Source organism: Ostrinia furnacalis, unplaced genomic scaffold (genome assembly GCF_004193835.3).
Source record: "Ostrinia furnacalis isolate ACB-3 unplaced genomic scaffold, ASM419383v2 OfSCF1862, whole genome shotgun sequence".
Classification (NCBI taxonomy): domain Eukaryota; kingdom Metazoa; phylum Arthropoda; class Insecta; order Lepidoptera; family Crambidae; genus Ostrinia; species Ostrinia furnacalis.
The window spans coordinates 1,004,531-1,020,309 of record NW_021132101.1 but is presented as its reverse complement, the minus strand read 5'-3'; the positions used below and the strand labels follow the sequence as shown (position 1 = coordinate 1,020,309).

Sequence of the window (15,779 nt, the reverse complement as noted above, 5' to 3'; positions counted from 1 at the left end):
TGACAGGGGGGCGCTACCATCGTTCAACTATATGGTTTCCAACATGGCAAAAATCTGAACCAGCGATCCGGTATTGACGGTGGCGCCCCACTGTCAATGTCATCGACAGGACAGTCCAGTATTTTGGAACTATAGTATGAGTTTACGTCAAATGCATTCGATGTCGACTGCGTAAAAGAGTGACAATGTATGACGGATTAAACAGCGCCCCTAGCGGAAACATGAAAGAACTAAAATTTTAACGCGCTCAGTAGTGACGACGTTTGATGTAAAGTCACACTAAGGCCCAAAACAGACGGTGAAACGCAACTGCAACTTTCTGATGATTATTATAAATGAAACTGAAAGTTTCAAACTGGTCGCGTCATGTGTGGTCTCTCAACGGACGCTATGGCAGAAACTTAGATGCAACTCAAAAGTAACTAGCAGTTGCAGTTTCGTTGCAGTTGCGTTTCACCATCTCTTCTGGGCCTAAGCCCTCAGATTACGTAAGTGTTCAATATAACACAAGACTATTGACAGGACAATGATTGTTATTATTACAGTATTGTTTTTTTTTGTCGATGTCTAGGAGTAGTAAAATAAAATCAGTTTAGAGCCTTTAATTCATTTATTCACCAGATTCGTTACACGAACGGTTCTATGTTGATCTCGAGCGCCGAGCAAGGGTTGGTGAGCTCGAAAGCTGCCAATACGTTGGGGTGTATGACGCCTATTTTGCCTATCACTTCACCGCGGAGGACCACTTCGGCGCACCTTCCCGGGAAATACGCTGGGTCTGTAAGGAGAATGGTTATCATTATTCTATAAGATTTTAAACTTTCGTGTTCCATTTACACTCAAATAGAAAGACACGGGTCTTAACGCGACGAGTTACATTATGTACAGTCACGGAATGAAAAGGTTCGTCAGTTTTCAAATTGATTCCTTCAACGAATCACAAGCACATATTACCTTTTGAAACTATGTTACAGAATAATCTCGAGTTAGAGAAAATAATCTTTAACTGTACGTCAGTAAAGTTCAAAATTATTCAGATCAATGTTGTTTGACGATTTAACTTGTCAAGAAGATTATTATGATTGATTGATTGATAAACTAAAACCTTGTTGGTTCAACCTGCCATTATCTATTAAATAAAAAAACATTTTGTAACATTGCTGCATTGCACTGATGGGATAGAAAAATAAACAAGCAAAACCTTATTCGTTAGCAAACGTCATATTTATTTAAATGTTAGCAGCACTGTTTCTTGCACGGTTATGTTGGCAGATTTGACTCTTAGGCCTAATTCACACGAGAGCTTTTTTAACGTCCGTTAAAAAAGCGTTCAAATAGAACATATGCATACCCAAGTACGTGTTCACACGTCGGCGCTTTTAAGACGCGACGCTTTTNCATGACGCGGTCGAGTAGCCCGTGCATTAATTGGAAACCAGCGGCCCGCTTATAGTGCACTTTAAGTACTGGTATTAATAAGTGTGAGTTTACAGTGTACCTTCCCGCTGCCTCAGGCCGTAGCCATCACTGCTGTAGGGCACTCGCAGTAGCGCCATGACGCGGTCGAGTAGCCCGTGCATTAATTGGAAACCAGCGGCCCGCTTATAGTGCACTTTAAGTACTGGTATTAATAAGTGTGAGTTTACAGTGTACCTTCCCGCTGCCTCAGGCCGTAGCCAGCACTGCTGTAGGGCACTCGCAGCAGCGCCATGACGCGGTCGAGTAGTCCGTGCACGAATTGGAAACCAGCGGCGCGCCCACAGTGCACTTTATGTAGTAGTAATAAGTGCGATTGTGCAGTGTACCTTCCCGCTGCCTCAGGCCGTAGCCAGCACTGCTGTAGGGCACTTGCAGCAGCGCCATGACGCGATCCAGCAGTCCATGTACAAATTGGAAACCAGCGGCGCGCCCACAGTGCACTTTATGTAGTAGTAATAAGTGTGAGTTTGCTATATACCTTCCCGCTGCCTCAAGCCGTAGCCATCACTGCTGTAGGGCACTCGCAGCAGCGCCATGACGCGATCCAAAAGTCCGTGCACGAATTGGAAACCAGCGGCGCGCCCACAGTGTACTGCACACAGCCGCCGTTCGTTGCGTGCGCCCGTCTCTGCAATTAGAAGAACATGTTTATGGGCGTTACGTATTATTAAAAGTTAAAAACGGACTTCTTGGCGGGAATCTCATCGCGGGAAGCGTCATGTTAGCGGTTTTGTTTTATTTCCTCAAATTTGTGTTTGGGCGACTGTTAATGTGTAATAATGGTGGGTTATTAACCATTGAGTGTTCGTGAACGTGCATGAGTGTGGGCGAGTGAAGCAAAACAGTGCATCGTGATTCTTCGGGTTCTCTCAAGTTGTCCATAGGAGGTCTCAGTAAAGCACCACAACTTTACTGAGACTCAAAGGGTGGGAAGGGGTATCATCTATCATGCCTTCATTATATCATTACTTGATCTCATTTTGTAACTCGTATCACTTATAAACTTGAAAATGGCAAAAATCAAGTCGACGTCGACGTGTATTGCCAACATCATCAAAAAAGAAGAAGAAGAAAGTTAAAAACCAACTTAATTTATAGGTCTACTGCTTATACTCTGAACCAGTGCCTGACGTATGGAAGTGGCACGGGAGGAATCTTCTTCTGCCTCGCCTTATTACGCGGGGTCGGCTTTCTTTCACCATAGAGATATAGAGAGATGCCAACTAATGCGCTGAGTTCGAAACTCAGTGTCGCATTAGAAATTGACACACTCAAAGTAATCAAAATATGTGCTCATTATCCACTGCGGTATCAGTACTCAACGTTCGAATAATCTTCAGTACTACGCAAGCAATGTACTGTTCTGTTTTTCCCCTTAGTTTGTGATATGTGGCTTTCACAATCATGCGCTGCCATTTAATTCTATCTTGAACGTCTTGTTCAGGGGACGAATACAGATTATAAAAAAACTTTTTTGTTAATTTTTCCACAGTAAAAACAACTCACCAGCGTTATCATCCTTCAACACGACGTCACTGATTTCAAAGAGCTTCAAAGGCAGGGGCATCTTCTTATTGGCTGCGAGCGTCTTCAGGAGTCCTGACAGCAGCAGCGTTCGGACCACCTGAAACTCCAGCGTCTTCGGGTTGGAAATGTGGACGGCAGGGACTTCCTCGATCTTGAGGCCCAGCTTTGTGGCCACGTCCTCGCGAGAGCACTGGAAATATTTAAATGTCTTGATTTAGGCTATGTTTAAATGTACACGTAGTTTATGCATTTTAGGGCCGCATGGGTGACTATTGTCGCAGTCAATGTTTCGTCACTCATACCAAGGCTCCATGGAATTGGAATTTCTATGGAGGTGCGCGCACGTAGCGACTTGACAGTGACAGGAACTGTTATTACATAGGACCACGGCTCCCATTTACATGATCGCGTCTCCCATTTACATGATTGATAGTGGGTTGCTGTCCACCCGCATAATAAGTACATAGCAAATAACCCAAATAAGTACATAGCATTCGAAAATGGTACGGTTTGGTAGGGTAAAACTTTTTTAACGGTGGGTTGATGATGATGATGAGTGTCAGATGATGAAGGACTTAAGAGGACTCACGAGCGTGAAGGTGAGCGCCTCAGTATAGCCGGCGTGGGCACATTCAGCGCGTAGCTGTTCCGAGAGTTTGATTAAGAAACAGCCGAAATTTGAATTGGTAGAACTTTCATTAACAGTGAGGTGATGTTCTTCTTGTTGTGTCGACAGCAGACCTATACAGTGTCAGCCCAAAACTCCGCTACTTACAAGAGTGGTGTTGTTAAACTTGAAGTGCAAGTGCGCGTTCCCCAGTCTATGAAGCACATGATGTCGTGGCCTGCGTGCCCAAACAACTGCACGCAGGAAAATTTAATGAATGCTACTGACAACAGTGAGGTGATGAATATCAGCTGATGGTTATTGTACTTACGAGCGTGAAGGTGAGCGCCTCTGTATAGCCGGCGTGGGCACATTCAGCGCGTAGCTGTTCCGAGAGCTTGATAGGTTGTTGCCCGCCAGCATAATATAAGTAGCAGCCGAAGGTTTAGTTGAGTAGACTTTTTTCAACAGTGGACTGATGATGATGATTCGAGTATCTGGTGATGATGATGACTTACGAGTGTGAAGGTGAGCGCCTCAGTATAGCCGGCGTGGGCACATTCAGCGCGCAGCTGATGACCGCCCGCATAATTTTAAGTAACAGTCGAAGATATCGACATCGTAAAGGTAGCAGGGAAGCGCTGGATGCAGGCTGCTACCAATCGATCAACGTGGAAAGCATTAGGGGAGGCCTATATTCAGCAGTGGAGGTTCTATGGCTGAAATGATGATAATGATGATGATGAGTCGAAGATAGTATGGTTTTGTTGGACAGAAGTGCAGAACTTTTTTCAACAATAGACTGATGATGATTCGAGTATCAGGTGATGATGATGACTTACGAGCGTGAAGGTGAGCGCCTCAGTATAGCCGGCGTGGGCACATTCAGCGCGTAGCTGTCCCGAGAGCTTGATAGCTAGTTGCTACCCGCCCGCATAATATAAGTAGCAGCCGAAGGTTTAGTTGGGTAGACTTTTTTCAACAGTGGACTGATGATTCGAGTATCAGGTGATGATGATGACTTACGAACGTGAAGGTGAGCGCCTCGGTGTAGCCAGCCTGGGCGCATTCAGCGCGTAGCTGCTCCGAGAGTTTGATGGCCACCCACATAATTTTAAGTAACAGTCGAAGATAGTATGGTTTTGTTGGGCAGAAGTGTAGATCTTTTTTGAACGGTGGAACGAGCCTGAAGTTGAGCGCCACGGTGTAGCCAGCGTGGGCGCATTCAGCACGCAGCTGATGACCGCCCGCATAATTTTAAGTTCGTTCGTTCGTTTCAGCCAAATGACGTAATCATGAATTTTAAGTCATCATCATCAACAGCCCTTTACAGTCCACTGCTGGACTATGAGCCTCCTCCACTATAGTGGAGGGTTTTGCCATAATCTCCACGCTTGGCAGGCGGGTTGGAGATCGCAGTTTAAAAGATTGATGTTTTTCAGAGAGCGCTGCTGCCCGTTCTCTGTTTGATGTGTAGTCCCTAAGTCGCCTCTTACGACACCCGCGGGAAGAGTAGGGGTTGGTGACAAATGTATTCTACTCTGCCGTCACCACACGGCTTGAATTTTAAGTAACAGTCGATAATTAAAGAGTATCGTTTTGTTGGGCAGAAGTGTAGAACTTTTTTCAATAGTAGACTGATGATGATGATGAGTGTCAGGTGGTGATGATAACTTACCAGCGTGAAGGTGAGCGCCTCAGTATAGCCGGCGTGGGCACATTCAGCGCGTAGCTGTCCCGAGAGCTTGATAGCTGGTTGCTGTCCACCCGTATAATATAAGTAGCAGCCGAAGATTTAGTTGGGTAGACTTTTTTCATCAGTGGACTGATGATGATGATTCGAGTATCAGGTGATGATGATGACTTACGAGCGTGAAGGTGAGCGCCTCAGTATAGCCGGCGTGGGCGCATTCANTTATTATAAATGAAACTGAAAGTTTCAAACTGGTCGCGTCATGTGTGGTCTCTCAACGGACGCTATGGCAGAAACTTAGATGCAACTCAAAAGTAACTAGCAGTTGCAGTTTCGTTGCAGTTGCGTTTCACCATCTCTTCTGGGCCTAAGCCCTCAGATTACGTAAGTGTTCAATATAACACAAGACTATTGACAGGACAATGATTGTTATTATTACAGTATTGTTTTTTTTTGTCGATGTCTAGGAGTAGTAAAATAAAATCAGTTTAGAGCCTTTAATTCATTTATTCACCAGATTCGTTACACGAACGGTTCTATGTTGATCTCGAGCGCCGAGCAAGGGTTGGTGAGCTCGAAAGCTGCCAATACGTTGGGGTGTATGACGCCTATTTTGCCTATCACTTCACCGCGGAGGACCACTTCGGCGCACCTTCCCGGGAAATACGCTGGGTCTGTAAGGAGAATGGTTATCATTATTCTATAAGATTTTAAACTTTCGTGTTCCATTTACACTCAAATAGAAAGACACGGGTCTTAACGCGACGAGTTACATTATGTACAGTCACGGAATGAAAAGGTTCGTCAGTTTTCAAATTGATTCCTTCAACGAATCACAAGCACATATTACCTTTTGAAACTATGTTACAGAATAATCTCGAGTTAGAGAAAATAATCTTTAACTGTACGTCAGTAAAGTTCAAAATTATTCAGATCAATGTTGTTTGACGATTTAACTTGTCAAGAAGATTATTATGATTGATTGATTGATAAACTAAAACCTTGTTGGTTCAACCTGCCATTATCTATTAAATAAAAAAACATTTTGTAACATTGCTGCATTGCACTGATGGGATAGAAAAATAAACAAGCAAAACCTTATTCGTTAGCAAACGTCATATTTATTTAAATGTTAGCAGCACTGTTTCTTGCACGGTTATGTTGGCAGATTTGACTCTTAGGCCTAATTCACACGAGAGCTTTTTTAACGTCCGTTAAAAAAGCGTTCAAATAGAACATATGCATACCCAAGTACGTGTTCACACGTCGGCGCTTTTAAAACGCGACGCTTTTTTATCGAGCAGTGTTGCATTTTCAACGCAGAGCGTTGGGAATAGGCCGTATGAAACTTTATATTATTATTCACACGAGCGTTTAAAAAGCGCCGGCGCTGCGGTCAGTACGCCCCGCGCTCTCTTAGTGGTCGGACGTGTTTGTTCTGTTTTGTTTTTGGGCGTGCTTGTCGAGAACGTCGATACGATGTCGTGGGTGGGATCCTGAAGTCCTTATTTTAGAAGTTGAATCTCGGCCACTTCTATACGCAAAAACCATAGCTGGGCATTAACTCGTTAATCCGTTAATCGTTAATTAACGAAGTTAACATTTCTATTAACGGATTAACTTTTAAGTTAACTTTCAAAAATGTTAACGGACTCGTTAAGTTCCGTTAAATTATCCTTAGTCCGTTAATCCAGTACCTACTATATACCAAAAAGATACAGCAGGCACGCTGAAAAACGCGTTCTGATGTCGTTCGGGTTTCCAGAACTTCCAGAACCCAAAACAACAGTTTTTGTAACCAGAGGTGGAATTGTGTAAAGCAATCGTAATCATTTGACAGTTCATAACGTACGATAAAGTCAGTTAAATAAAGAGTTTGACAGAATAATCGTAGATTCGAGATATTCTTGGAGTCGGTGCCAGCCTGCTCAGTGCCAAGCTCAAGAAATGTTCTAAATTTACCGGCACCGACTCCAAAAATATCAATCATGGTATACATTTGTCTTAAGTATCTCTGTTCATTCAGAGGATGTACCCAGAATGTCCTTTATTTCTTTCTTCGTCTTCTAGCAACACAAATCGCTATTGCTAGTAATTTTGCAGAAACCATTCCCACGTCTTACTAAAGCGGGGAACGAGACGAAAGTGATTTAAAAGCGTTCGTATGAATGATCACATTGAGGACGTTATAAAAGCGCCGACGCCGGGTTATAACGCAACGCTGTTTAAACTCTCGTGCGAATGAGGCCTTACAGTACCTAGTGCAAGCGAAAACCGACACTAAGGTGACGAACCTTTTCATTCCGCGACTGTACACACGACTTGACGTTTCGGCAGCTATACTGCAGCCGTGGTCACAAGCAGACTGGCGGCTCGCGGCGTCATAACGTAACTCAATAAATGATGCGTTAAAATCCGTGTCTTTCTATTTAACGTTATTCGGTATGAAAGTCTATCTATTGAACTGGGTGCCTATGTAGTGGTAATAAGTGCGATTTTGCAGTGTACCTTCCCGCTACCTCAGGCCGTAGCCTCTGCCACTGTAGGGCACTCGCAGCAGAGCTATGCAGCAGTGGTAATCATAAGTGCGATTTTGCAATAAAAATGTGCTGTGTATTTTCTGGTTGCCTCAGGCTGTAGCCATCACTGCCGGCACTCGCAGCAGCGGCCATGACGCGGTCGAGTAGTCCGTGCACGAACTGGAAGCCGGCGGCGCGTCCACAGTGAACCTTATGTAGTAGTAATAAGTGTGAGTTTGCAGCGTACCTTCCCGCTGCCTCAGGCCGTAGCCATCCATCACTGCTTTAAGCACTCGCAGTAGCGCCATGACGCGGTCGAGTAGTCCATGCACTAATAACTGGAAGCCAGCGTCGGGCCTAAGTGTACCTTACATAGTGGTAATAAGTGCGAGTTTGTAGTGTACCTTCCCGCTGCCTCAGGCCGTAGCCATCACTGCTGTAGGGCACTCGCAGCAGCGCCATGACGCGGTCTAGTAGTCCATGCACTAATAACTGGAAACCAGCGGCGCGCCCTCAGTGCACCTTATGTAGTAGTAATAAGTGCGAGTTTGCAGCGTACCTTCCCGCTGCCTCAGGCCGTAGCCATCACTGCTGTAGGGCACTCGCAGCAGCGCCATGACGCGGTCGAGTAGTCCATACTAATAACTGGAAACCAGCGGCGCGCCCTCAGTGCACCTTATGTAGTAGTAATAAGTGCGAGTTTGCAGCGTACCTTCCCGCTGCCTCAGGCCGTAGCCAGCACTGCTATAGGGCACTCGCAGCAGCGCCATGACGCGATCCAGCAGTCCGTGTACGAATTGGAAACCAGCGGCGCGCCTATAATGCACTTTAATTAAGTAGCGGTAATAAAATAAGTGTTGTTTGTATCGTACCTTCCCGCTGCCTCAGGCCGTAACCATCACTGCTGTAGGGCACTCGCAGCAGCGCCATGACGCGGTCGAGTAGCCCGTGTACGAATTGGAAACCAGCGGCGCGCCCACAGTGCACCGCGCATAGACGCCGCTCGTTGCGTGCGCCAGTCTCTACAATTAGAAAAACATGTTTATGGGCGTTACGTATTATTAAAAGTTAAAAACGGACTTCTTGGCGGGAATCTGAAGCGTCATGTTAGCGGTTTTGTTTTATTTCCTCAAATTCGTGTTTGGGCGACTGTTAATGTGTAATAATGGTGGGTTATTAACCATTGAGTGTTCGTGAACGTGCATGGGTGTGGGCAAGTGAAGCAAAACAGTGCATCGTGATTCTTCGGGTTCTCTCAAGTTGTCCATAGGAGATCTCAGTAAAGCACCACAACTTTACTGAGACTCAAAGGGTGGGAAGGGGTATAATCTATCATGCCTTCATTATATCATTACTTGATCTCATTTTGTAACTCGTATCACTTATAAACTTGAAAATGGCAAAAATCAAGTCGACGTCGACGTGTATTGCCAACATCATCAAAAAAGAAGAAGAAGAAAGTTAAAAACCAACTTAATTTATAGGTCTACTGCTTATACTGAACCAGTGCCTGACGTATGGGAGTGCCATGGGAGGAATCCTCTTCTGCCTCGCCTTATTACGCGGGGTCGGCTTTCTTTTACCATAGAGATATAGAGAGATGCCAACTAATGCGCTGAGTTCGAAACTCAGTGTCGCATTAGAAATTGACACACTCAAAGTAATCAAAATATGTGCTCATTATCCACTGCGGTATCAGTACTCAACGTTCGAATAATCTTTAGTACTACGCAAGCAATGTAAACTACATTACTTTACTTACATTATGACGTCTGCAGCAATGTACTGTTCTGTTTTTCCCCTTAGTTTGTGATATGTGGCTTTCACAATCATGCGCTGCCATTTGATTCTATCTTGAACGTCTTGTTCAGGGGACGAATACAGATTATAAAAAAACTTTTTTGTTAATTTTTCCACAGTAAAAACAACTCACCAGCATTATCATCCTTCAACACGACGTCACTGATTTCAAAGAGCTTCAAAGGCAGGGGCATCTTCTTATTGGCTGCGAGCGTCTTCAGGAGTCCCGATAGCAGCAGCGTTCGGACTACTTGAAACTCGAGCGTCTTCGGGTTGGAGATATGGACGGCGGGGACTTCCTCGATCTTGAGGCCAAGCTTTGTGGCCACGTCCTCGCGAGAACACTGGAATTTTTAAGCATATCAATTAATGCTGGTTTTCTATATTCAATCATAATCCAAATCCGTCTCTCTACTGTCAAATTTCAATGTTTTTGGTCAAAATATCTGCGCTTTTTAATGTTTTTACATTTTCATATTCTTTGTAAGATTATTAAACAATATTAAAGTTTAATCGCATCAAAAATTATGGATATTTGATTGAAAACAGATTAAAAGATAGTTGAAATCCGGATTTGGACAAGGATTGAATAAGGGAAAAGGGCGTGAATCTGTTGAAAAAATAAAAGACTACACAAGTGGAAACTGCCTGCTTTCAAAGGGCAATATCTCGCCAACATTGCGTCAATACTGTAGCATAGAAGAATAATGAGATACCGTCGAATATAAAAATCTGTCACTCGCTTATAATATCTGGGTAGAACGTCAGCTGATGATATGTAGGGGCTCACAAGTGTGCCTTGGTGTAGTCGGCGTCAGCTTTCAGTTACTCCGAGAGCTTGGTTGGCAGCAAAATTTTAAGTAACAGTCGAAGATAGTATGGTTTTGTTGGGCAGAAGTGCAGAACTTTTTTGTGAATAGGGAGGATTACAAGCTGAAGTGGCAATGGGCAGGGCACATAGTACGCAGAACTGACGGCCGATGGGGCAGCAAGGTTCTGGAGGGGAGGCCACGTTAAAACGCAGCGTGTGACGTCCACCCACAAGGTGGACCGACGACCTGATAATGGTAGCAGGAAGGCGCTGGACGCAGGCCGCTACTGTGCGATGTGGAAGTCATTGGGGGAGGCCTAAAATCAGCAGTGGACTGATGATGATGATTCGAGTATCAGGTGATGATGATGACTTACGAGCGTGAAGGTGAGCGCCTCAGTATAGCCGGCGTGGGCGCATTCAGCACGCAGCTGATGACCGCCCGCATAATTTTAAGTAACAGTCGAAGATAGTATGTTTTTTGTTGGGCAGAAGTGCAGAACTTTTTTCAACACTAGACTGATGATGATTCGAGTATCAGGTGATGATGATGACTTACGAGCGTGAAGGTGAGCGCCTCAGTATAGCCGGCGTGGGCGCATTCAGCGCGCAGCTGTTCCGAGAGCTTGATAGCTGGTTGCTGTCCACCAGCCGTGGCCGGACCGCCCGCGCGCCGAGGGATGTTGTTGTATCTACGGGACGAACGAAATAATAATTCATTTTTATGTTTGGAATTACGGCACTGGGATTATAATGGTTGCCCTAGCACACCACTTTTTTAGGTGCCGTTGATGCAAGTTTCATTCAATCTAACTGTGTAATATGTATGTAGTGTAGCTATACGGCCCTTTGTTCACAATGGGCGTGGTCTTTCGGCACCTCTTAATATGTCAGCTGACAATTTTCAAACCGTATTAACAGTTTTAGCGTGCGGGATTTACTGGTTGCAGGTACATACCGGTTTTAAATTGAAACAAAAAAAAACAGTGATGGTGATTATGTTGTAAACTCTAAAAAATCCAGTCATTTCCACCTAGGCATGGTCTAACTCACTTTTTATGTTTTACTCTACATGCCCCATGAACTCTGATGAACATTTATAGATAATAGTTACCCGAAAGCGATAGCAATGTCTTCGTAGAGATCGCAGGCGTGGATGACGTCATGCCTGGTGGGCGGGACTCTGACGCGCAGCAGGTCATTTTCCCGCGTTGTGGGCAGGCACATACGGGACAGAAGCGATGCCAGTTTGTCGCCGTCTTCGCTGGAAACAAAAATGTTGCACAGAGAATTAATCCTGAGTCTAATGAAAAAAAATACTCGAGCTTAGCAAAATTAGTGTGCTTTGAACCCATTGAGACCATTATGAAGACAATAAAACTGTAAACAAAAAAGAACAGAGATAATAAAGAAAAGCAATGTAAAACACCCTGTATTTTATTCAATTTAAAAAAAATTCATCATTTCAGCCACAGAATGTACTTTGCTGAACAAAGGCCTCCCCAGTAATTTCCAGATTGGCCTGATTTCTGCTGAAAAGACCCTCGAGGTAAAAAGGTACAACAACTTGTATTTAATTTATAAAACTAAAAAAAAACCTCCAAAAAGACGATGCTGATCAGCTCCTCTCAACACGCGAGCTTTGCATATAGCTCGTATTCGATCGCGAACAATCTATATTTTATTCAAACCCAAAAGATCCTCACCTGATCCCAATACAGGGTGGAAACGATAAGTGATCTCACTCGATTATTTCTAAACTATATAAGATATCGAAAAACTGGTTTCTGATCCTGAAAGTGCTTCACGAGCTCTATCCAACGGTACCAATAATAGGTTACAAAATAAACTGGATCTATCCGAAAATTCAATGTTTCCAGGCTCCTTACAGGGTGGACCCGTATAGCTGTTAGCTTTATCAATGCTGATCAGCTCCTCTCGGCAAGCCAGCTTGGAGTACACCTCGTAGGTAGAACAACCTGTAATTATTTTATTAAATCCCAAAAAAACGTAAAAAGACTCACCTGATCCCAATATAGCTGTTAGCCTTATCAATGCTGATCAGCTCCTCTCGACAAGCCAGCTTGGGGTACAGTTCATAGGTGCCGTCGGGCGCGAACACCTTGCACTGCTGCACCTCGTGCGAGCGTCCGCAGTACTGAGAGAACATGCTCACTATCGTATCCAGGACTACTATGGCCTGGAATAGAAGATACAATAACTAATAATAACTCTCAATCGTTTCCTGGACCAAAACCCAAAATGTGACGTATTTGCAGAGGGGTGGAGTACGTTACTAGCAGAATGTTTGGGTTACTGTGAAAATAATCGCATCTGATTTATGTACTTTTCCTAAATTAATTGTTTTTAATTACTTAAATGTTATTCTGAGCTTTGTTACGTCTTGTTTGAATAGTGTAATTGGTACTACCGTTCTATTCATGAATAAATAAATAAATAATAAGGTTATCAGTAGGCCTAAGATGCGCCCCGCGATAAGCGGTTATCACGCCATTTTATCGATTTTGCCCATACATTTTGACGTCGATAAAAGTTATCACGGCGCGCATCTTAGGCCTACTGGTTTAAATCAAAAGACACTTTTTGGTGGACAAGGATTTCCACAAAGAGCGATTGAACAACCGACGAGCAACTTAAAATAAAATTAGTAATTACAATTATTTTCCTGTAGTCAAATGTTCAGTGCAGTTGATTGGAGACTGGGAGTCGTAAAGAATATGTCATGCTGTAAAACTATTGTTATATGAAATTGAAAATTGTTTCCCATTAGAAATGCAACTCATGTGCCATCCTGTTTTAATCTAGTTCTTCTGGGTTGGTAATAGAAAACCTAATACAGAGTAATTTTTGAATGAGTACAAAAATTTTTGAGTGGATAAGAGCTCAAGTAGCATGTAACATTAATTTCCATTCCATACCTTAGTCAAATCCGTTGCTGTGCACTCAATGAAGACATTCTTTGTGTTAAGTGTGATCTTGGAATGGTCTCCATTGATGATGGGCGGCATAGAGAGCACGACACCATTCTTGTCCTTGATCACTGGGTACACTGGGCTGTCTCTGATGATAGGCAGGTACTGCTTCAGTTGAGCATGATGCTGGAAACCAGACGATGAAGAAACAAGTTATTATCAGTCATACAGATATGGAATTTCTGCACCTTATGGAATGTTCTTATCAGTGCGGCAACTATTTATGCATCCAAAATATTATGTAGGTTGAAAGTCAAAATGATAACAAAATATCCATCAACAGACTTGGGTATAAAATACAAAAATTAATTACACATTTACCTTTATACATGCTTTGTCTAATTAGAAATATTGAATAAGTCAAAACATTACCGAGTATAGTTCCATGAGCTCCGTGGCAGTCATCTCTTTTTGTTGATTGAGTGCTTTGAACTTAATTTCGCTAGGCGGCAGAGCATCATACACAAATGGGCCCTGAACTGTGTCCAGGTCATGAGTGCCGATAGCCACCAGTGTTCTCTTTCGGCAAATGTTTTGGTGCAGTTTGTCCTAAAATAATTTTATTTTTTATTAAGAATCATTGTGATGAAGGATGGTTAAGGGGTTGTTTCTTATGGTTTTTGCAATAGCATTTTTATGAAAAAAATTAAACTTGATAATATGTTAAAATTATCTTTCTATTTCTTTCCTGTAGTTTTATTCTTTACACAAAAACTACTGTTTTTGTTATCATCAATAATGTACTTATAAATTATAAAATAAATAAAAGAATTAATACTAACCTGTAGGTCAATGAAACTGTTGTAAGACTCCTGTGTGAAGGTGATCCCTTTGAGCACTGCTGCCACAGCATATGGCCTGATCTGGCCAGTGGCTGGTGTTAAGTGCAAAGAATAGCAGTCTTCATATTTCACTAGCTTATATTGTGGAGGCGCTTTCCTGTAAAATTGGTTGTTGTAATTAGATAAAAACTTTATACCTACTTGTTTACAAATTATAAATTAATGATTATAAATAAGAATATAAACAAGTGACACTTACTTTCCTTGGAATACGAGTATTCCATCAACTAGTCCTTCAAGGCACAATAAATCATATCTGTTGGCCGGGATATCTATTCGATATAGGACTTCCTCAGACACACCTGCACCTGCGTGATCTCCTTGCTCTTTCATGAGCATCTGCTTTTCAGTGGTCTGATAATATTGAAACACAAGTTATTAGTTCAATTGTGGAAAACAGGTAGCAAATATTAAGAAAAAAAAAAAGTATAACTTACAACTTCATCCAGCTCCAGACCAAATTCGAAACATAAATCCTGAAACTCGTCATCAGCTGAAATTATATAGAAATAGGTTACAAGTTAGATGCCTACACAGTGCTTACGTGAAATTTCATGTTTTCAAAATGGTAACTATATACGCACTGTATTTCCTTCCCAGTGCTGAGAATAACGCATCACGTTTTACAGATATTGTAGGCATTTTAGCCAGCAAATATTTTATTTACAATGTTCCTATTCTTTTCTATTTACAAAATTTGCTGGATTTGAGGTTATTTTTTGATGTAAATTTTTTTTCAGTCCTTCAAATCTGTCAACAAATCAGCTGTGATTGGTGGAGGAGCTGTCATAAGTGTTGCCACTCGTGAGCAACTACCAGACAAGGTCACCTTTCACCAAAATAATGTCGTAGATTATTCCAATGCAATCAGAAATTAACGGATTTTTACAGTTGTTTGGATGGAAGTTGCTAATTAATAGCAAGTGGCTAGGTATTATACAGTAGTCTATAGTGGTAATGAAGGTGGATTTACGCATCATACCTCTTTGTTATGTCATCATACGTCTTCAGCGTGTGTTTTGCCTTACACAATCAACAAAAACATGTCAACATTCAACTAAATTGCTCACATATTTTTGTTAATTCTGTAGGCAAAACAAGCGGCACAAGCGCTAGAGACCCGGCTTTGGTCATATTGGCCATTAAGCCCGAAAATTTTTTTTTGGGAGACGCTTGTATCACATTATTTAATACTTTAATAGATGCAATTTATGTTAAATTGCTGGCCACTTCCTAGCCATTCATTACTGATTTTTCATCAGTTGCTAGCTAGGACCATCGTGCACTGTAGACTGCTCAGTAAGCTAAATTTAAAATAGCATAAATATATACGATTACGAATACGATCAATGATTATTCCTAATCCTAAGTATATACCTACTTGTTTTGATAAAATGAATCATGCAAATTCATGCAATAAGTCATGACTTTTGATTGACATTGCCCACGGGCTCAGCCCGCGGTTTATTCAGTATTTTTAAATTAAGTTTATATACTGGCAACAAATG

At 42.5% G+C, this 15,779-nt stretch overlaps 2 protein-coding genes across 2 annotated transcripts; both read right to left on the bottom strand.

The window, feature by feature from the left end:
- Positions 1-591: 591 nt before the first annotated feature.
- LOC114353944 (phenylalanine--tRNA ligase beta subunit-like) lies at positions 592-4,723 on the bottom strand. The gene is made up of 5 exons (XM_028306133.1): positions 4,636-4,723; positions 3,596-3,747; positions 2,986-3,196; positions 1,958-2,107; positions 592-778 (listed from the first exon to the last, which is right to left on the bottom strand). The coding sequence occupies exons 1-5, from the start codon at positions 4,721-4,723 to the stop codon at positions 627-629; spliced, it is 753 nt and encodes a 250-aa protein (XP_028161934.1). The 3' UTR covers positions 592-626.
- A 1,070-nt stretch (positions 4,724-5,793) lies between these two features.
- On the bottom strand, positions 5,794-15,014 carry beta-PheRS (phenylalanine--tRNA ligase beta subunit). The gene is made up of 12 exons (XM_028306125.1): positions 14,856-15,014; positions 14,709-14,764; positions 14,471-14,625; positions 14,212-14,368; positions 13,802-13,978; positions 13,376-13,555; positions 12,461-12,636; positions 11,551-11,700; positions 10,996-11,128; positions 9,759-9,969; positions 8,698-8,847; positions 5,794-5,980 (listed from the first exon to the last, which is right to left on the bottom strand). The coding sequence occupies exons 1-12, from the start codon at positions 14,911-14,913 to the stop codon at positions 5,829-5,831; spliced, it is 1,755 nt and encodes a 584-aa protein (XP_028161926.1). The 5' UTR covers positions 14,914-15,014; the 3' UTR covers positions 5,794-5,828.
- Positions 15,015-15,779: the final 765 nt, after the last annotated feature.